The sequence below is a fragment of the Manacus candei genome, unplaced genomic scaffold (assembly GCF_025592945.1).
Source record: "Manacus candei isolate 608988 ecotype Guabito, Panama unplaced genomic scaffold, ASM2559294v1 h1tg000113l, whole genome shotgun sequence".
Taxonomy (NCBI): Eukaryota; Metazoa; Chordata; class Aves; order Passeriformes; family Pipridae; genus Manacus; species Manacus candei.
The window spans coordinates 2885757-2907480 of record NW_026138161.1 but is presented as its reverse complement, the minus strand read 5'-3'; the positions used below and the strand labels follow the sequence as shown (position 1 = coordinate 2907480).

Below are 21724 nucleotides of genomic sequence, written 5' to 3'. Positions count from 1 at the left end.
AGACCACAGAACAGAGTGTAGGGGCCTGGGGAGCCCTGCCCTTGGCTGTCCTGGGACTGTTCTTGGGACTCTTCTGGCAGCTCAGGAAAAGGAGCAATGAGGTGGACATCAGCTGTGAAGCAGCGAGTGGCTGCAAGGAGAGAGAAGAAAGTGAAGGAGGAGATCGTGCTGAGAGGGATCTGCCCACAAAGCTGCTTGCTCCCCCACCCCCTACCCCCATCCTCAAACTGCCCACTCCCATCCCCACTGCCCTAACTCCCTTCACCTCACAGGTGAAATGGGAGGGAAATGGAAAGTGAAGCCCTGTAGGTTGAGATAAGGATACTTTAATAGTTGAAATTGAAAATAAAACCCTGTAGGTTGAGAAAAGAATAGTTTAATAGTTGAATATAGTAAAACCGTGTAGGTTGGGAAAAGAATAGTTTGAGAGTTGAAATCAAAAGTAAACTCCCATCAGTTGACAAAAGAATAGTTTAGTAGTTGAAACTGAAAGTAAAACCCCACAGGTTGAGAGAAGCATAGTTTAATAATTGAAATCGAAAGTAAAACCCTGTAGGTTGAGAAAAGAATAGCTTGAGAGTTGAAATATAGTAAAACCCCATAGGTTGAGATAAGAATATTTTAAGAGTTGAAATAAAGTAAAATATAATTTTATATAATAATAAAGATAATAATAAAAAAAAATCAAAATAAGTGATGCACAATACAATTGATTGTCACGTGCTGACTGATGACGGGCACTTTCCCAAATGCCAATCAGTTCCCCTTTGGGCATATCTGCCAGTTTATATATTGGGCATGACAATCTATGGTATATCCTTTGGCCAGTTCGGATCACCTGTCCCAGCTATGCTCCCTCACAGATGTTTTTTTTTGGTTTTTTGTACCTCCTTACTGGCAGAGCATGAGACACAAAAAAATCCTTGAGTAAGGATAGATTTAACTTTGCAACAACCAAAACATCAGTGTGCTACCACCATTATTTTTGTATTGAATCCAAAACACAGCACTGTGCCACTTACTGAGAAGAAATTAACTCTATCCCTGCCTCAATCAGAACAATATCCACCCCTTATTCCATACCATTTACGTCATGCCAAGTCTCACACTTCCCATACCATCTTCCCTATTTATTTCATAGATATACATACAGACATCATTCCCTTAGTCTATGGAACACCTCTGTCAAATGTCCCTAAAATGTTCACAGAAATGTCTGTTGAATTCATTTAGCCCATGTCTTTGGCCTCCATCCCTGCTTGACAGTGTTTCAAGCAGGAAAAACGGTGTGAGTTGTTGGATCTCCAATGTTTTCCCACAATACAGCAAGATCCATCAGTAAACAATGCATATTTCTTCTCACTTTCTGGTAATTTATTTTATAGTGAGCCCTCTTCAGCACATGGTACCTCCTCCTTTGTGACATTGCAAAATCTTTGCCTTCTGGCCAGTCTATGGTCACTTCTAAGACTCCTGGACAACTGGGGTTTCCCATCCAAGCTCGTTTTGCGATCTGTTACCCACTTACTCCATGTACTGTCTGTTACATGATGTTGAACATCCAACCCAACACGGGTAATGGGGCTGCCAGGAGGAGCTGTGCTTCAGTACCAACCACTTCCAAAGCAGCCCAGACCCCTTCCTGAGCTGCCAGTATCTCTTTTTCAGTTGGAGTATAGTGGGCTTCAGAATCTCTGTATCCCCAACTCTAAAAACACAGAGGTTGACCTCCAGTCTCCTCCAGTGCTTCTGCCAGAGGCACCAGGTATGGCCATATTCCCCAGGTGCAGTATAGAGCACATTTTTCACATCTTGCCCCATTCGAAGTGGCCCAAAGGCTACTGCATGAACTATCTCCTGCTTGATTTGTTCAAAAGGCAACTGTGAGTATCTTGAGTCAGGGTGGGGATGAAGGGTGGGGCTGCCCTGGCTGTGATGTGTCTGGTGCCTGGGACATCACAAGGGAAGTGTCACAATGGGGGCAGGTGCAAAAGGCACCAGCAGGCAACACTTGCAGTACAGCCTGGACTATCCATGAACACACACGTGGCAGGAGACTGTGCTGGATGAGGGGCAGAGCAGAAGCACAGGCACTGGAGGGAGTGGTTCTCCCCTGCTCCCAGGGCCCAGCCCCCCATGAGCACACCTTGGACAGGGCACGGTGCCACCACTGTGACTGGGCACAGGCCTTGTTGCCTGCCAGCTGCTTAGCCCCCTCTCCTTTCTGCCCTTAGATTCCCCTGTCTCCTGCCACAACTCCCCTCACCTCCAGTTCCCTCTCTCCTTCCCTCACTCCTTCCCTCCCAGTGCTGCTCAACCTCTTCCTTTTTTTTCTCCCGAAGAGGAGGCCATGACCTTCAGGAAACTATTCCTCATCCTGCTTTTGAAATGCATCCTTGAGTACCCCCGGTTGGTTAGTGATAGACTGGATGAAGAGACCCGTGACCACATGCAGCAGCGTGCAGAGTACCTTGACCAAGAGATGACTCAGCTGCAGAAGGATCTGGAACGCGTGACCCCGGGTCAGACTGCCAAGGCCTGGGGAGCCCTGCTCTGGGCTGCCTTGCATGAGTGGCAGTTCTGGGCCCTTGCCGGAATCCAGGTCTTGCTCCTGGGCCTCTGCTGGAGGGTCAAGAAAAGGAGCCATGAGGTGGACAGCAGCGACGAAGAAGAGAGCAGCTCCACAGAGAGTGAAGAAAGTGAGGGAGAAGATCCTTCTGAGAGGGATCTGGCCAGGATCTATGAAAGGCGCATCCAGTGGTCAGTGCATAAGCTGGCCCACAGGAGACGGGTGGTGGAGGAGCTGATGCATGACCTTCTCCATGTCTCCCATGAGCGCTTTTTGAACAGCTTCTTCCTGGTGCTGCAACCAGCCATTGGGGTGGGCAGTGCCTGTGAAGGTTGGAGTCCCCAGGAGGAGGAGGATGTTGTCTACTGCATGCTCATGCCCCTGAAGCCACCCTGTGGGCACACCTTCCACCTGAAACCGAACACTGCAGGGGAGATGCCTCAGAAGGGCATGTGTGTCTGTGTGGAGCTGGTGTGCACCTGCACCAAGGAGCAGGGGGGCAGCAAGACACTGTGCTTCCTCCACCACTGCAAGGAGGAACTGAAGAGAAATCAGGAGTCCAGCCTCCTACAAACTCTCTGCACCGGTCCCTACCTTGATGCACAGAAAATTGCCCTCTGGTTCCAGGAGTTTGTGACCTCAGCCTGGGAGGAGGTGCTTTGCTCACATCACTACAGCATGAAGGTGCTGCCCTCCACCCGCTCCTGTAAGCTGAAGCTGAAGAAAGCCCACAGGAAACCCCTCTTAGTTGAGATAATATTTGGCGTGCAGCAAGGGGACTCGGACATCTTCCTGAGTAGCCAGCCTACAGAGGCCCTGGTCCCCCCAAGCACGACGTGGCTAGAGACCTACGCTGTGGCAGAGGCGATGTTCTTCCAGCACGTCTCCAGGCAGGCCCCGCGCCACAGCTGCTACCTCAAATGCCTGCAGCTCTGTGCTCGCATTCTCGTGGGCACAGGCTTTTCTCCCTACACTTTGAAGACTGTGGTCATGCACCTCCTGACTCTCATCCCCCTGGCAGGCTGGTGCCGCAAGGATTTCCTGCTGCGGCTGGATGATGTTATGCAGTACCTGAGATGCTGTGTGGAGGAGAAACGCCTCAACCACTTCTTCTTTGGCAATGAGGACATGCCCAAGGAGATCAGCTTACCCAAAGCCTTCCAAATGGCCCAGCCCATCAACCTCTTCCAAAACCTGGTGCAGGACCCGGATGCCCATGCTAAGGCACTGCGTGAGATCAACTACATGACAGATCAGCTCAGAAGACAGCTCTTCTACGGGTTCTGCACATAGCATTGTATCATTAAGTTTCTAGGAAAAGACCTCTCAGATCATCTAGTCCAACCTTTGACCTTCTGGGAGCTTTACTTGGTGAAAGTTTACAATAAATCGTGTATTTGAACAAACACCGCATCTCTGAGTGTTCGTGCGTCACCTTGGTGGGGAACACGGCTGCTCAGCTGAGTATTTGGCAGAAAAGCTGATGTGGTGGGCTTTGGTTTCTCTGATTCCATATCTATGGCTTCCCCACCTGTCCATGCTCCTGCACTGGGGAAATGGGAATATTTGGTCACCCTTCACAGCTGTGCTCGCTGCGAAGGGGCATTTAACAGTGCTGCCCTCCAGCTACTCCTGCAAATCCAAGCTGACCAAATGCAAGGAAAGCCTTATGGTTGAGAGGATATTTGGGGTGCTGCAAGGTGTCTTGGACAACTTTGTGAGCAGCCAGCCTACGGAGCCCCTCTTTACCCCAAACTCAACATGGTAGGAGGCCTATGCTGTGGCAGAGAAGAAGTTCTTCAGGACACATCACCAGGCGGGTCCCACATGGCAGCCGGCACTGCAAACACCTGTATCTCCTCACCTGCAGCCTGGTGGGCACAGGCTTTTTCCCCTATACTTTGAAGACCATTTTGATGTACCTGCTGAACACCATATCCCCGTCAGACTGGCGCAGGAGGGATTTCCTGCTGTGGCTGAGTAGTATCATGGAGTACCTGCACTGCTGCCTGGAGGAGAAACACCTTGACCGCTTTGTCGTGGGCAGCAAAAGTGCTCCTAAAGATATCAGCTTGCCCCCAGAATTCCAAATGTTTGAATCACTCAACCTCTTCCAGCAGCTGGCACAGGATTTGGCTGCCCACTGAAAGGGCTTTAACCAAGGTTTGAAGGAGAAAAGGGTAAGACGAGGGTTATTAATGATAAGCTGTGAAATGGCACGACAATGTTTGAAGGGCGGTGTGCTAGCAAGAACTTTCGCTGTGCTCCAGGATGTACTGAGTAGATTGGAGAGCCTTTGCAGTGTTTGTACACTCAAGAGCACAGTGTGGGGAAGAGATAGGAAGAACTTTTTTTCCTGAGTTACAGCCACAGCTCCCTGTTCAGCTGGATTGGTCTTCTTCCCTGCCAGATCGTCTTTCAGCACATGGCGATAGCCTGCTCCTGTACCTTTAAGATTTCCTTCTTGAAGAATCTCCAGCCTTCCTGGACTCCTTTGCTCTTTGGGACTGCCTCCCAAGGGACTCTGTGAATCAGTCTCCTAAACATGCTTAAGTCTGCCCTCTGGAAGTCCAAGGTGGCAGTTCTGCTGCCTCCTGTCCTTATTTCTCCAAGAATCAAAAACTCTATAATTTTACTATTCTTATGCCCAAGATTTAATGTCAAGATAGGATGCTACCTAGGCAAATCAGGTTTCCTTATTTCTACAAGCACACACAAAAAAAGAAAGCCTTTAGACCTGTGTGAAACAAATATGTATATCCCAGCTAAGCAAGACAAAGTTACCCTTAAGCGACAGCACAAAAGTTCAGTGAGATAATCACATTAGCATTACTGAGCTAGCCATGCATGTGAAGCACAATATAGCTCCTATTTCCTATTTGACGGCATTATGGATCTAAAATATTCATATTTTATTGTCTTGTGTTGACAGCAAACTGCTAGAACAGAAGAATGGCTGGTTTTGTGTTTGGAGTTTCATGTCTTATTTAGTGCAAGTTTGAATGGCAAGCAGAATTAATCAGGTTCTTGAGTACACTTTATCCAAGGTTATTCACACTAGCAGTCCTTAAGCAGAGCAGGGGATGGTAATCTGGTGTCCTTTTTATATATACCCATTGGCTTGGGAATATATATTCCACCTGTTCAAAAAATCCTAAGGGAACTGAGCACTCAACTCTTCTGCAATTCCAGTAAGATTTCAAGATTTAACCTACTTAATGCCTCTCTTCTCTGGAAAGGATAGATTCAAGCCCTGATGTGCATCTGGCTGAAGCCTGCTCTGATTTTACAGCATCCTTCAGCCCTGTGCCGGTGCTTCTGGCACCTGCTGTAACAGAGATGCAGTCTGCACCCAGTGCTGCTGGAAAGCAGGCAGTGGGGACAAAACATGAGACAGATCTGAAACACCATTCATGCTTTAACAACCTCTGGTATTTCCCTGCATGTTTGTAAAGGACAGCCAGCTAAAGATGAGAAATGTAATATGCTCCTGGTGCAACACTGCGGTCTGAGGGCCTGATGGAAAACCCGGGGGAATTTCTAAACAATCGCCCTGGGTCTTGACTCAGGAAGCAGACATTTCCCAGGCTGTTGGTCACCCACCCAAGCAGGAGCTTCTGTGGCTCCTTGTCAGCACCAAGGAGGAGAAGCTGGCTGTGGTCTCCACAGGAAGGGTTTCCCTGACATACTGCGTGCCGGTCACTGAGCACAGGTGGCCATAAGGAGCCTGGCAGCTGCCTCCTTTAGGGAATTACAGAAAGCAGCTTTGCCTCAAGAGCTCTGCATGGTGAAGGGCCCAGAGCAACCTGCCGTGCTGCCTGTCACACCTGCCAAAAGGAAACTGTAATGAAAACAAGCAACTCTCAATAATGCCTGTGCGTTCACCTGGAAGTAATGAAAACAAGCACAAAGCAGCCAAGGAGCCCTTCTCAGGCTGTGTGTTGCTGTTTCCTATAGTCACACTGCCACCAGTCTCTCCTAGAACTGGGTCCACTTATCCACAATAATCTCCTGCAAGGTGTCATTGACCCTGCCGAGAACTGAGTGGTAAAGGATACCACTAAAATAAATTACTCTTAAAAAAACAAGGTATGGAATGTTTTTGCTATTATTTTCCAGTTTCTAAAATTGCTGTTGGAATCTGCTTTTCCTCCAGGACCTTGTGGAGCCCCTGCTTATTCGAGTGATGAGGAACTTCTTTGGTGGTCTTCATGGAACACCTGCCAATCTCCACCCCCTCTGACCCCTCCACAAAATCAGGAGTGTCATGGGCTCTTCACCCCATGTTTTCCATGGGAGTTTCTGCCCCACTGGCTCTCCTGGGAACAGGCTGCAGACTTATTGTACAACTTCAACATGTAGTCATGCAGTCATGACTATTGCCAAATGACTTCATCCCACAGTCTTCACTGTTTATCCTCTACCTCTTCTTAATTTGCAAGAAGTCATGCTAGGAGGGAAGGGGAGCAGGAAATATTTCTGTGAAGCTGTCTGAGTTACCTAATGGTTTTACGGGTCATGTTGCTAGGACAAAAATACCCCTAAAAAGCAGTACTCTATGGCCCCAAAAGTTTTCACCTCTTTTCAAGTAAACCTGGACTGTGACAGCCCTGGGAGGATGGACTACTTCACAGCACTCGGCTCTCATACTACGACTCCGTAAATCAAAAGTCTCTCTGCCTTGTGCTGGTTGCTTACTTTTTCACATGATTCTCAGAAAATCTCGTTGGATCCCCACATGACACATTACGTTTTTAAATTAGTACTTAAAGAGACTACTGAAAGTTTATTGCTCTTATCTTTGTCATTCACCGGGTGTGCCTGTCCCTTCCTCCTTTTTGTCTGCTGAATGAAACTGTCAGGAACACAGCTTTAGCACTGCAGGGCATTTGCAACGGCAGCAAAAGAATAAAAGAAGCATTTTTTCCTAATCTCTCAGTGCACTTCATCATCTTCCATCAGTGTAAGCCTACTAAATTTTAAGTTTAGAGGTGCATCCTGTGACAATTTCTTCCTACAGCACAAACTCAAACTATTTAGGCAAACTAGCGATTATTCTTCCACACTAACATCAACATAAAGCAGATTAGAAGAATTAAATACACAAGAGTGCAGTTCTTTTATGATTATGCACCCTTAATCTTCAGAAGATGGTTAATTACATTTTAAGCAGCATAAGAGCCCTAACATATTTGTATGTTAATAAAAATTCTCACCAGGGGTTTAAATCTAACATATATTCACAGGTATAACTAATGGCATTTTTCAGTAATGCTGTGAAAAAATATGCCTGTAAGTTAGTACCTTCACACGGGAAACTGCTGGGAGTTTTTAATTTACTCTCTAACTATTCTCCTAATCATTCTCTTATCATGCTGGGATGGCTAAATGCATACAGATTATAATGATGGTGTGCACCCACCATAGCAGTGTCAGCAATGACATTTGTCAGTGCTTGAAGTCAGGCTGCTGCAATCAGAGCTCTGCAGTGGAGGGAAGTGAACGGGGTTGACACTGCAGCTCTGCAGTTTCAAAAGAACTCGTGTTTGCTAGTTTAAGGCTTATTTCAGTACAGAAAGGGATTAGTCTCTACCTAGGACAGGCCAAAACATCTCTGTGATTCAGAGCTTTTAGGACCAAATGTTAACTATGTCATTATTAAGAAACAAATAAGAAAAATTTCTTCATGGAAAGGGTGATTAAACAGTGGAACAGGCTCCTCAAGGAAGTGGTGGAGTCCCCATCCCTGGAAGTATTCAAAAAACACGTAGACATGACACTTTGTGATATGATTTAGTGGGGATGGTGGCATTCAGTCAAAGGTTGGACTCAAGGTCTTTTCCAACTTTAATGATTCTGAGATTCATGCTCAGAGGTGCTGAATGGTCAAAAAGACTTCTTTCCTGGAAATCCTCCTAAGTGGAGACACAACCTGTCATTTATCTCTACTTCCAACCTCCAAGAAGCCAGAGCACAGACATTCAAAGTGGAATTTGTATTCTTTATCCAAATCTTCTCCTTGGAAATTTCAGCTTCACAAAGTCCAGGATTTAGGCTAGGATAAGACCTTGCCTGATTCAAGGTCAAAACCTTCTTTGTTCTCAACCCAAGGCAGCCTCGGAAAAACAGAAGGCATGAACTTCGAATGGGAAAGAGAGGGTGTACCAAAATAGGAAGCACGTGTCTTCCTTCTGGATTCACCCACTAGAGGGACTCATTTCGTTCCCTGAACGGCAGCAGGACGGAGCAAACTCAGGGGCGTGAGTAACACGGGGAAAGGGGGAAAGCAGGTGCTGTTGATGTTTCCTGCAAGTGCTGAGTTCAGTGGCCATAGGCTTCGTCCTTCCCTCAGGTGTGTTTGTTCTGTTGGCTGATCATCATCATGCCAGTTTCCTTTGCAGGAGCCACCTGAGTTTCAGGAAAAAAAAGCTTTATGGCTCAACTTTACGTTTCTCTCCTATTTGGTCATTTCTTCCCACAGTGGATTTTCTTCATGTCTACCTCCCAAAACAGACATTGTCATTCCAGAATATCCCCAGGGCATGAAAGATAATTTGCCAAAGGGGAAAGAGCTGAACTTTTGAAATATGTTACCTAATTATTAGTATTCCTCATTCTGAGTCTTATTTGTGGCAAGGATGACTCATTGCCCTTGAACACCCACTGCCTATCCATTTCCTCTAATATCACTTACCTTTTTGATTTTCTGTATACAGAGAGCTGACTTCTTATCCATTCCCACCGTTAAAGTGATGCATAACTACTGCATTTTGGGGATGAAAACATTATGGACACTGAAATGTCATCACAGCCCCATTTGCTCATCTACTGTTATTTACCTCCCAGCAGACAATATTCAGTACAAGGCACACACAATGCAGAAGTCAGCACAACATCCATCACATTGATGCCAGGACGTTCAATGCATGCTGCCACGGATCAACGGAAACAGCCTGAGCTGGAGGATTTACAGAGCTCCCCATCTCCCTTCGGGCTCTGTACAAATTTCCCCCGGCTGAGACATTGTAGTTCTGGAGAGGAGCCAAAGCATGGCTATGTGCCAGTGGGAGGGGTTCCCGAAACAGGAGGATGCAGGGATCTACTGTCAGAGAGTCCTTCTTGTCTGGTGGATACAGCCATGCACTGGTTTCCTCCAAAGCTGCCCCTGGACACAGTACTCCCTGAGGCACCAGCTTGTGTCATCACATTGGAACCCCTTCCGCATGTGAGGCTTTTTGTGGATGCAGATGAAGCTCTATCTAGAATAAGACATCTCTGGAAAAGCATTCTGAAGTCCTGCTACACAGTCGGGCCATGTGAAGCAAATGCCCAGTTATCCAAAAGCATGTTCCAGGGAAATTAATAGTCAAGAAATAAAGGCCATGTGCTATGATGTTTATAAACACCCCACCAAAAATTGCCCCATGTCCAGGAGAGTTTCCACTTCAGTGAGGGAAGTCAGCAGATGAATACTGCCCCTGGAGAGCTTGCAGCAACAGCAAGACCCCTTACAGTGGTTATGAGGACTAGGGAACAGGCTGCCCAGGGAAGTAGTGGAATCACCATACTTGGTGTCATTTCAAAGGCACATAGATGTGGCATTTGGGGACATGGCTTAGCGGTGAACTTGGCAGTGCTGGGTAAATAGTTGGACTCAGTGATATTAGAGGTCTTTTCCAACCTAAGTGATTTTATGATTCTATTATAATACTCAGCCAAGAAATGAGTCTTCCTTGACAAGGAACTAGCAATAATGAGGATGAGGATACTGGTCTTGGGTTGTGTGAGGACTTTTTCTCTGCTTCTGAGAGAGGCTTTGAAAGAATGTACTTGGCATCTCTTGAAGGCAGGTGGTGGGGCACAGCAGGCTGGGGACTGTACCTCATAGGGCTTGAGATCTCTGGAGGTTGGGAGATTGTCAGTGCATACCTGCCTCTGTCTTATTGTTTATCTGGTACCCACCCTCAGCCACTTTTTGAGAGAAAAATCCTGCATTACCTGGACCTTTCATGAACATTCTGATGAGCTTAGTGCCACAGATTCCTGTGAAAATCCAAGGGAAAGTCTCAGCTATTAGAAGATGATGAAAAGTGAATTTTGTAGTGTAATAAAGCTCTTCTGTCTCATATTTCTTTCTTCTCACTGATTCAGCCTTCTTTCAGTCAGCATTCATGATCTGTCGAAACTTCTGGCTTCATATTTGCATGAAGATGCTCCTCAGTGCCAATCAGAAAACATTCATGCAATGCTGAAAAAGAGCAAAACAACCACAATAACACTTACAAAAAGGTATGTGAATGTTAGCAAACAAACAGAGATGCTTGGAGAGCACTGGGAATGGTAAGCAGCTGGCTGCAAGGTGAAGGGATCTGGAACAAAATCCTCAGCCAGTGCAAGGCTGGGGCTCAGCCCAGCTGCTCCCCTGAAGCCAGATCTGCTCCAAATGATTGTTTCCTTTTCCTTCCACATGGTTCTAAATTTTTTTATATTTTCCTTTTGATGCCCTTTTCAAACAAGGAGCTTTGCCATATGGAAATCAGCTCTTAGTTGCCTCTTATCTGCCACATGAAACAAAGTCAGTCACTTTCCACATCTGTAGGCAGCCGCTGGAGAGCTGGATCCAGCTTCAAACATCATTCACATTTGTTGGGCTTGTCCTTCAATCCCAGTTCAAAGATCTGCTTTGACACAACCAGAATGACAAGTTTGTAAGTTTTACCAGAGCTGCCTCAGTGCAGGAATGAGAAATGGTTTTGCCAGGTCAGATCAGAGACTCATCAATTCCTGTGTGTCTCCTCCAATCTGGCCAAGGGCAGCTGGACACAAAGGGAAGAAGATTCAGATGCTGCAAGCGGGTGGCCATATTTCCTCAGCATCTAGTATTTGAGATCAAGTAATTCAGTCAAATATACATTAACTTCTTGCAGTGGAAGGGTAGGCACGGGAAGTTGCCCATCCAAAGGTAATACAAATTTCTGATACTGTATGTATTCACAAGAGCCATTTAGAAAACTACTGTCACTTCGTTGCCCAGAGAAGTCGTGGCTGCCCCATCCTTGGAAGTATTCAAGGCCAGGTTGGATGGGACATTGAGCAACCTCGTCTAGTGGAAGGTGATCCTGCCCATGACAGGGAGTGGGAAAAAGGTGGCCCCTAATTTCCCTTCCAACCCAAACCCCTTCCAAATGATTCTATGATTCTAAATCAACACCAATTGTCCCCATCCCAGGTCAGAGCCACAGGGTGCACTTTGTTAGCTGAGAGGGGAAAGAGATGGTCTTCATACCTGGAGTCAAGAGGATAGACATTATCACAGATGTGAGGGTTTGTGGGTACCAGTGGGAATCCTGATTTGGTGTGGATTCTGTGAGTCACCACGGGGCCAATAGACAGGAGCAAGACTGGAAAAAGCAGTGGTGATGGATTCAAGTGCAAAGGTGGCTTTTCTGCCTGCTCCTCACCTCGTGCTTGAGGGACTGAACCTGTATCTCCTGGTTGAAAATGACTTGGCTTTGAAGCACCCCATGTGGAGTCCTTGTGGGTATGGATGCATACAGAGTATGGAGAATAAAAATTATGGAAATATAAGGTTTTTGAAAAATATTTCAAATTGGATACCAGTTTTACTAATCTTAATCTTGGACTGCTGGTGTTCAAGGTGGCATGTCACAATGACCTAAAGCAACTTCTCCCTATTTGCAGGTATTTTCAGTTGTGTAAAAACTTCACTTGAGTGCAAGCTGTGATCTGGAAATGTCTGCTCCACACAAGGAAGAGATTTGATTGTGACACCTAGAGAGCAAGAGGTTGCAGATTTCCCATTTGCATCCCCCCCACCCTGCTCCAGCTGGGTGTAAATTATCCTTTCTCCTCAGGATCTTTCCACTCTCACCTCCCTTCCGTGGCCCTTTGTCTGAGACAAAAACAAAAGGCAAAGGGAAAAGCTGATACCTGAAAATTTATGAAAACAAAAAGAGTCAGGAAACATGGGGTCAGCTCCAGTCGTGCCAGAGATTTACCATGACTCTGAGCACGTCACTGAAGCTTACCTCTGCACCACAAGTGATGAAGGCTTCATTGGTATCATATTAATCTGTAATCAAAGCTTCACATAAGGATTACAGGATTAAGCTGCTGCAGAAACAGAATATTCTTCATCTGGATGATCCCTTTGTTCCAAGAGCACGTGTATATTATTGCCATTTTCACATCTGTTCATCGCTTGGAGAAAATGTCTTTTGTCCCTTAGTAAGCTCAAGCATACATTTCCCCTGTCATGCTCCCACACACTATTATTTTATATTCTAAATACATTTGCTAAAGGTTAGGATATGTTGTATAATTAAAATCAAGTTGGCAGTGAAGAACTATTTCATTCACTACATATAATCCTCCAGCGGGAAAGTGGGTGGGGAATTTGAGCTGATCTCACACTTGCTGGAAACAGCAAGGCCAAGGTCACAGACATGACTAGTGACACTGAATGTTCATTGTGACATTTGTTACGGGAGCTTAATTGTTCAGAAGTTTCATTCAGTACTTTCTGAAAATGAGGATTTGTAAGGTAATTCCAATGAGCATCCCAGAAACACAAATCACTTCTCTAAGTCGTGACTTTTGCACTCACATTGGGAATTGCACATTGTAAGAGACGTAGATACTGCTCAGCACTTCCACTACTCATAATTTTTCTTTTCAGTCTTTTAACTTCCTTCTGTTATATATGAAGCAGCTCCATTCTCCTTGCAGACTCTTTCCCAGTATCTTGTAAAAGTAAATGAACTTTAAAATTGGACGTAGTTCTCCACAGAAGTAATTCAGCAATAATTCAGCCTCCAGAAGTTCCCAAGTCTGTAATTTATTGATTTAGTTAACAGTTTGTACTGACTAGATAACAGTTTCCTATCTCATTACCCTGTGTTTTCATTATATCCAACCTGTCTGGTAGAAAGAACATCAATTTTGGCAGCTTACAATTGCTAACAGTAGCTGATAAGTATCTCCAAACTTGCCTTTGCTTCATTTTGGAGTCTCTCAAAGTTGCCTGTTTTGGAGGATTGGCAAAACATTAAAAAGATTTACTTGTCTTCATGAGGAAAACAATAAAAACAAAACAAAACAAACAAACAAACAAAAAAGGTGATCATTCTGTTGTGTCTCTGAAGGAGACAGATGATTCTGCACCTCTGGTACTTGCACAAAATCCTCAGCTGCAGTTCTATCCAGCCTGCAGAAAGTGTTGGTCACATCACCCTGCCCCCTCTGCAGCAATAAAGGCAGACGAGGTGTGGTTGCCTGGAAGATGGAATAACAGAAAGTATCAGTGCACTTTACGATGGTTGGCAGGAAAGACAGATTAGATTGTCCTGCATTTTTAAGACAGACTAAATGTTGATCGCTGACACCTGTGGCGGAGAAAAGGTTCCCCAGGTCAGAGCTGCTAAAATTCGACTCGTAAAGAGGAAAATGTGAGGACAGTGGGAATAATACAAAGCAAATGTTGGGTACATCCGGGTTTGTGAAACTACTCTGTTTCAACAATACTCACAAATGTTTCGTTGTTGGCTTTGGAGGATATTTGAATGATTAGGTAGTTAAAAGGCTTGCAAACAGTGGTTGTCTAAATTGCAAAGGAAAAAACCCAGATGCTGAAGTCAGAGTTCACACACACGTTGCAGTACTGACATGCACATCAGGAGTGCTCTTGTGCTCCACAGAAACACTTGTCCCATGTCACAGACAGGAACCAGAAAAAACATGTCCTCACTCAGCTGACCAGTCACACCTCAACAAATGCTGAGGAAGCTTTCACAGATATTTTTAGGCAAGAACAATAAATAAACCCTTCTTCAATTTGTCAGCTACTGCAAATTAGATTCTTAGCTCATTTAATGAGCTCAGACCTGGCTCATCTGATGGAGAACTGAAAGAAGTCAATGGAACAATTTTTATCAGGTTTTCAGGGACTGCTTGTCCCATGTGCCTAATCCCTGCATTAATAAGCCTTTCTTCAGGAGACCACAGGACCTGAAATATAAGTCCCATGAGGAAGAAAGTTTACAAGCTTTCCATTGTGCTGATGGAGAGCCAGTGCTTTATCTGGCTTTGTATGAAACCAAGACATATTTCTTCTTCATGATAGGCAATGTCATTATTTTGTAAGAAATAGGCCAAACTAGACCACCACCAACACCTGACAGACCTACCTGCCCAAATTGGCCTAATTTTTTCCCAAGAAAAACTTATGTATTCTGCTACTTTTAAACAGATGATATTGCTAAGGTTGAGACTTTACCCTTGTGCCATGTTTGGCTCTACCATTGCTCACATCTGATCCTCAGAGCAGACCTCATGGATTCCTTATACCTGGGACAGTTCTCATGAGTAAGTAGGCTATAAAGGGGTCTGCTGAGATGCTCCACACTCGTGTGTAGTGACCATCTTCTTGTCAGAGCCCAAATACCCCCCAATATCACCTTCTTTGGCCTGTCTTCTGCTGAAACCCCTGGACAACACAATGCTCTTTAACAAACACAATGTTCTTTAACCTTTCCAGTGCCAAAAGAAAGAAAGTAGGTTCCTCTATCTTCTCCTCTTTCCTGACCTGTGTGATATTCAAGTGACTGTTCTGCTCCTTCTGCCACTATTTTGAGATTGAGGATCACAGGAATATAGACATGTTAACAAGCTGGTGTTGAGCTGAGAGACTATTAAGTGCACCAGTTTCAGCCCACATATCCCAGGAGGGAGTAGATACCTTCTCCTGGACTGCAGCACTGACAAACTTTAAGAGGTGTCAGAGATTCCTCACTCAGAGGATTAGTTCATGTGTGCTGGCCCTGGCCTTCCTTGCAGGACTTCTTTCCTCATCTCACTTCTTTCCAAGATACCCTTTTTGTTATGAGATCGTAGGGTCTTGGTCGGGATCTTGATGCATCTCACAGTTTTCCTCTCTGTCCTCAAGCAGAGTAAAGCTGATTCCCTTTGCATGGCAGAACACATGTTCAGCTAATAAGCAACACATTTGTTCCCTGAGCACCAGTCTTCTCCTAAACCAGCCTGAGTCTTTTTCTTTTCCTTCTGAAGCAATCAAAATGAATGAGTGCCCACAACGCCACCACCTCCACGCCCAGCAGCTCAGGAGCTCAGCTCTGGCTGAGGCAGCCTGCGTGACTCAGCTCTCCCTGATAATGTGACAACCTTTTTTAGGAAGAAAACCTAGGGCTTTGGTACCAAAATAAACTCAGCCCTGAGTGTGGCTGAACTGGTCTGACATTATCAGACAGGCTGTGTAGTGCAGTTCCAGCTCTCCTCTCCCATGCCTGTTCTTGACTGTCTGGCTTAACACCACTGAAACCCTCTGAATAGTGTATTCCCAGGTATGAACAGAGAAGTCTGAGATGTGCTTTATCTTTTTCTCCTGAAAAATGCCCCAGTTTGAACTTTCCAGCCAGTTATTCCAAGCTGTGGTAACATTAATCAAACTAATGATATCTGGTTATCTGGAGGAAAATCAATATTATATGGCACAAAAAAGAATCCCACAATTAATAGTGTACTGTACAGTGTCTGTGTTCCTGTGCCAGTCTGGACATAATATAAATGGTTTCTCTTTTTTTTCTTTTTTTTTTTTTTATCTACTCCCTTGAGGAGAATGTGGTGTAATAAGGGTTATTGGAACCCTGCAGCTGTCCAAGGATAAGATAGCTTAGCTGTTGGCTTTACTATGTTACTCATGCAAGGTTATTATGGTCATGGATGCCAGTGACAGCCTCGGGTCTCTGTTCTGCCCAGACACTTTGTGCAAACTGTTTGTATTGAAATAACTACTCCTAGGATAAAGCCCCAGAGAAAAGAGATTGCAAATCTAAATGAAACCACAGTGACCTGTGGTTTGGGTGACACCAAATCAGCTGCATTGGGAAAGGGAACATCCATCACCTCAGTCTGCTCTATTCCTTTGGAAAAGAAAAAGAAAGTATGGGCCTCTTCTCCAAACAATGCCGTGGTCAGGAACTGATTTATCTTAAATCTGTCTGCAGCACTCGCTGCTGGGTTTTATGATTGTGGCTCTTCAGCTATCCAGCAGCAATAAGAATAATTTAGTGATCAAAAATTCTCTTCATGTCCCATTTAGGGCTCTCAGTTGTGAGTTTTGAGTCCATTGCTGAAGCCACGATTTAACCCTTTTACTGTACTGCCAAGAAGAAATGCAGTTTGATATAAGATCTCCCAGCCCCTGCCCAGCTTTTCCAGCAAGGGCATTGTTGACCAACCCAGGAGGAAAAACAGATGCTAAAACCTGGCTAAACTCAAGGGCAGGATCCTGGATAAGGCTCTTCAGAGGGGTGTCTTCAACCTGTTCGCTCAGGTCAACCAGACCCCCTTGGTACTGTGACCCAGAGGTCTGTGAGCAGTGGTGGGGACAGATACCTACTCAGAGCAAGCTACCTGCTGTAGCATATGTTCAGAGACAGAAGACCCCTTCATATTTCCACTATCTGCTGGGAAAACCCTTTGGTGAGTATGGGGAGACAGCTGGAGGAAGTGCCCTCTTCAAACACATGGATCAAGGGAATGGGACAGGTGGCATCTGGACCTCAGCCACATCTGGACCCCATCCACAGTGTGTCTAGGGAGAGAGGCAGGAGAACAGAGAAGCAGAGTCCTGCAGACTCCTTTAGGAGGCAGCTCTGTTTTCCCATTTACATCCTCTTCTTCCCCTGCCATGTGGTTTGCATTTGTCTCTTTTTTTCATGTGGAAATACTGCTTTTAAAGCCATCCTCAGGGATGAGCCTAGCAACCATTACATCATTGCCAGCATGCTTCTCCCACCTGCAACTTGGCAGCTTTTGACAAAGTGGGAAATCCCAGGGAGACTCTTGCATCTTTGGCAGGTTTGTTCTTCGCTTGCATGCAGGTAGTCTCAGTAAACAGCAGGAGAAGGTGTCAGGAAAGGGGAAGCAGTAGAAGGAGTTGGAAAAAGAGGTAAGTTAATTATAAAGAAGCAGCATCAGCTACTGTGACATTTAATATCAGGTGGTTTTCCTTTTAATAGAGACCATGCTCATTCCTTTGGGGAAATCTGCTGTCAGCTTTGAGCCAAATGTCCAACAAACAGAAACTAGCACAAGCCCTCTGCCAGTCCATGCTGCCACGTGAAACTACCCCTGCTGCACACCTGGGCTTGCCAGTGCTGCACAACCCTGTGGCTGCCTTGGCACACCCCTCTGGAAGCACAACCCAGACACCTTCAGACTTCATTAGACAGATTTACTGTTTACTATAAGACTCTTTGGCTTTATTCATTTATCCATTAGGGCTTGTCATAGAAAGGCCATGAGATAAAAAAAAAAAAGCCAAACAGAAACAAGGACAAAGCTTTCCTGCTACTGAGTCTGCTAATGAGATCTGAACAGATAAATAAGAGGCAGAGCAAAAAAATTAACTTGTGATGTATCTGCAGCCAGGAGCAGAAATATTCCCACTGACCTTCCTCTGGCTGTTTTGAAGAGGCAATGCAGGTTCATTCATGACCCCCTGGGCACCTCCAGGACCACAGGGACTTCAGCAGCTACTTCACATTGCAATCCAGTCCTTTTGTTCCTTGTTGTCAAGTTCCTGACCAAAAACTTGTGAGGAGAGGTTTGTACACACTGTCACCACTCCTCTGAGTGCAAGGTCTTCAGACAATTATGACCAGCTTCAGGTGCCCGAGTCCCAGAAGAGTGGTCCCACATTCTGCATTTAGCTCTCAGGCTGTCCATCCTTTGTCCACTTTGAAGGTGCTGCATTCACTTGGATTAGTTTTGAAAGATATGGTTTAGTCTGATTAGTTGCAAACTAAGAAAGCTCCCTGCTGTTCAGGTCATGATTTTCATTCTTCTTGAAGCTCTTTGCTGCCGGCACAGGACCGTTGTCTTTGGCTCAAAGCTCACATTAGTCAGGCAGTGACAAAATCATTTGTATGGATGGCAGAAGATCTTATGGTCATTTATTAATTTTGCATTTCCACTTCTAAATAGGCCAAGGAGCATTTTCTCCTCTTCATTTTCCACCTAAATGCTTCAGCTGCTGGAATGAGAGATCAAACTGGAAGCATTTGCAACCCAGCTGTGGGTAGCTCTCTCTGGCCTACAGCCTGTTCCCCCCCTGTCATCTCAGGAGATGAACATTGTGTGGCATCCTTGGTCATTAGCAAAACCTTGCCAAGGAGATTTCCCATGGAGAATTAACAAATTCAGCTGTCACTTTCTCACGGCATCTGCAGTGAGCACTCTGGTTAAGAAGGGATATTTTTAGCCTGGAGGTACTCGGCCAACCGGCCAGGGGCTGTTCCTGTTGCTGGAGGATATAAAAAGCAAAGGAGAGGCACTAGAGTTCCCAGTAGCATCTGTACTTTGGGGACTCTGTTTGCAGCTGATCATCTCTACAAGGAAAGGGTGTTCCTTTCCTTGTGAGTCAATGTCACGTCAGTCAAAATCACCCCTTTTGAAAATTCATGCACTGTACTCGGTGAATGTGTCCTGAGCCTTTTCTGAGTGGCAAAATATGTATAAAATAATATCCCACAGTACTCCAAGGAAATGGAAGGGAATGGAGCTGCCCTGGTACACATTCTATTAGGTGTAGCTGGCATGCACAGTCATACTATAGAGCCAGTCCTTGAAATCTTCTTTGGTTTTTGCTGCTTATTATTAACTTCAAGGAGAAATGCTCTAAGTGGTTCAGGGAGTCAGAGACAGCTACTGAAGCTGTCATCAGCTCCAAATCAATAATGGATACCATCCAGAAATGTTTCAGGATAAGTTGCATTTCACTTTCAGAAAACCAATTCTTGAAGTGAAGCATCTGGCATTGTTAAAAAGACAATGAAACACCAGAGTGGGATAAAAAGTATTAAGAAAAAAGTTTTCATCCAAAAAAGTTATTAGTAGCTTCATTAAGAGAAAAAAAAAAATAAAAGCCCAACTTCTTAACTGAGACTGATAAGTCAAACTTGCATTCTGACATAGGGCCTATGCATAAAATTTCCAGCTGTAAAGGTCTACTCTCCCCCCAGTCCAGGGCCCAGTTTAACAAGCGAATCTTTAGAGATTCCCATGACAGACACTCCCAGTGCTTACTCTCGCACACTCTGACACACAGACATAGAATCCCGACCATACCCAAGAAAGAAGGATTTTTTGCCTTTTGATGAGCTGATTTGAAACCACAGCATCCCTTAGCCACAAGTCCAGACATGGTAGTACAGGAAAGGAAGGTGAAGGGCCAGGACAGATTGTGCCAGTTTAAGCTATCCTGTTCAGTCCTATTCAGTGTCATCCTCTTTCTAAAAACTCAGTCTATGGTTAAGCTACAGTACAGATGTAAGGAACACATGCAGAATTGAGTTAAAATGTTGGTTTTATTCAGTTATATGCCAGTTAATTGCAAGGCAAGGACTGTGTTTATGAACACATACAACAGGACAATGAGCTGTACCTCACTGGTCACTCTTTGCATTTATGTGTCCTGATGGTGTGGAAGTTTTTTACCATACCTCTAGGAAATAAGGCTTTAACTCCCTGAAAGCAGCAGCTTATCCAGTGGGTATGGCACAAGGGCTCATCCAGTGGCTTTGCATTTGGCTGACACAGAGAGGAAGTCCAGGGAAACGTGGGACAGCCCCTGCCTGGGACACAGGCCCTGGTCATCCCTGCACAACTCTAAGCAAGTCTCCTCAGGCTGTTGTGTCATGAAGAGACTTTCTGTGAAATGAGGTAATATTGTCTCCTTTGAATAGGAAGAAGATTGACCATAAATAGCAGAATCACAGCATACACTGAGTTGGAATGGACCTGCAATGCTGGGTCACCTGCTCCTGCTCTCGGGAGCCAAGGGAAAAATTACCGTATACAAACAGCTCCAATAACTACTTTTGTAGATTCAGTAAACAGAGTGGTTAAAAATTATACCCTCAGTGAGTATCCAACAGTGTACCCTTTTAAGATTGGAAATGAGTTCTGGATTGTCTGAGTAAAAACAGCTTTTAACTAACAGGATGGAGTCTAATGAGAGATCAATGTCTATTGTCGGAAAATTATCTTCCTCCTCAGGAAGCTGAAGGACACATTTGCCACTGTGGGGAGTGCTGAGATTTGGGAAAGAGGCTGGGGAAAAGAAACAGGTTTGATTTTTGGTCAGCAGCACTACACTACAGCCCAACAGGAAACTGACTCCAAGACCAAACCTATTTCAGACCCTGATTTCAGCATCCAGCTGTCCTGAGGCATCTTTAATTAAATGTGCAGTGCACACTAACATAAAAGCTAGTAAAACACAATGAAACCCAAATAACAATCACTCCTGAAGGAGTCTTCATGAGCCCCCTTTGGCAGGCCTGAGGCAGAGCAGTCATGTCAGTGGGAGATGTGCCCTGCAGGTGTAGAGCCCTCCATGTGGCAGAGCAGTTGTGGAAGGATGGGAGAAGTCCAAACTTGAGGACTTCCTGGCTCCACTGCACTATTACAAGCTCCAGGTATATCAAGCTAGATGTTAGTTTGCAAAAAAAAAAGATCCACTCTCCTAACCCCGTTCATTAAAGCAAGACAGGTGGGATTTGGGAGGCCCCACTTGGATCACAGGGTCTTTCTAAGTAAAAGAACCGAAGCTTTGCAAGTGGAAGGTGTGTAAGTGCACCACATCATGTATCAACATTGGGGTAGAGAATGCAGTAGAGAATCATCAGAGTTTCTGGCTGGGTAGGCTGGGTAGGCAGCTATAAATTACAGCCAAAGGCCAAAATTGCTATTGACTTAACTGGCCATTGGGTGAGATCACCAATTCCATTGGTGAGTTATTGTGGTCAGTTCTTCAGGTTATGAAGTTATTTCATTTTCTTAGGCATCTACAAAGGAATAAGCAATATAATCTTTGTCACACTGACTAGCCAGTCAGTGAATAGGAAAGATATCTGGGGAATAAATCTCCTGCAATGAACTGTTTATGGGAGGAGAAAGGCACTGAATGTGCTCATATATGCAGAGGATGATTGATAGGAAAACATGCACCCTTATTCAAACCTTTTCTTGGATAACATACTTCAGACAAGTAGTCACTAAAACTTTTGCACCGAGCTGGGAAAATTTCTGAACACAGTGACCCATTCAGCA

At 45.1% G+C, this 21724-nt stretch overlaps 1 protein-coding gene across 1 annotated transcript; it reads left to right on the top strand.

Annotated features, from left to right (window-relative positions):
• Positions 1-1357: 1357 nt before the first annotated feature.
• LOC127461840 (inositol 1,4,5-trisphosphate receptor-interacting protein-like 1) lies at positions 1358-3936 on the top strand. Its single transcript, XM_051769949.1, has one exon. The coding sequence runs from the start codon at positions 2351-2353 to the stop codon at positions 3860-3862; it is 1512 nt and encodes a 503-aa protein (XP_051625909.1). The 5' UTR covers positions 1358-2350; the 3' UTR covers positions 3863-3936.
• The last annotated feature ends 17788 nt before the right edge of the window (positions 3937-21724 follow it).

Excerpts from the sequence above, each read along its gene's own strand:
- LOC127461840 (XM_051769949.1), top strand. The coding sequence starts at position 2,351 with ATGACCTTCAGGAAACTATTCCTCATCCTGCTTTTGAAATGCATCCTT.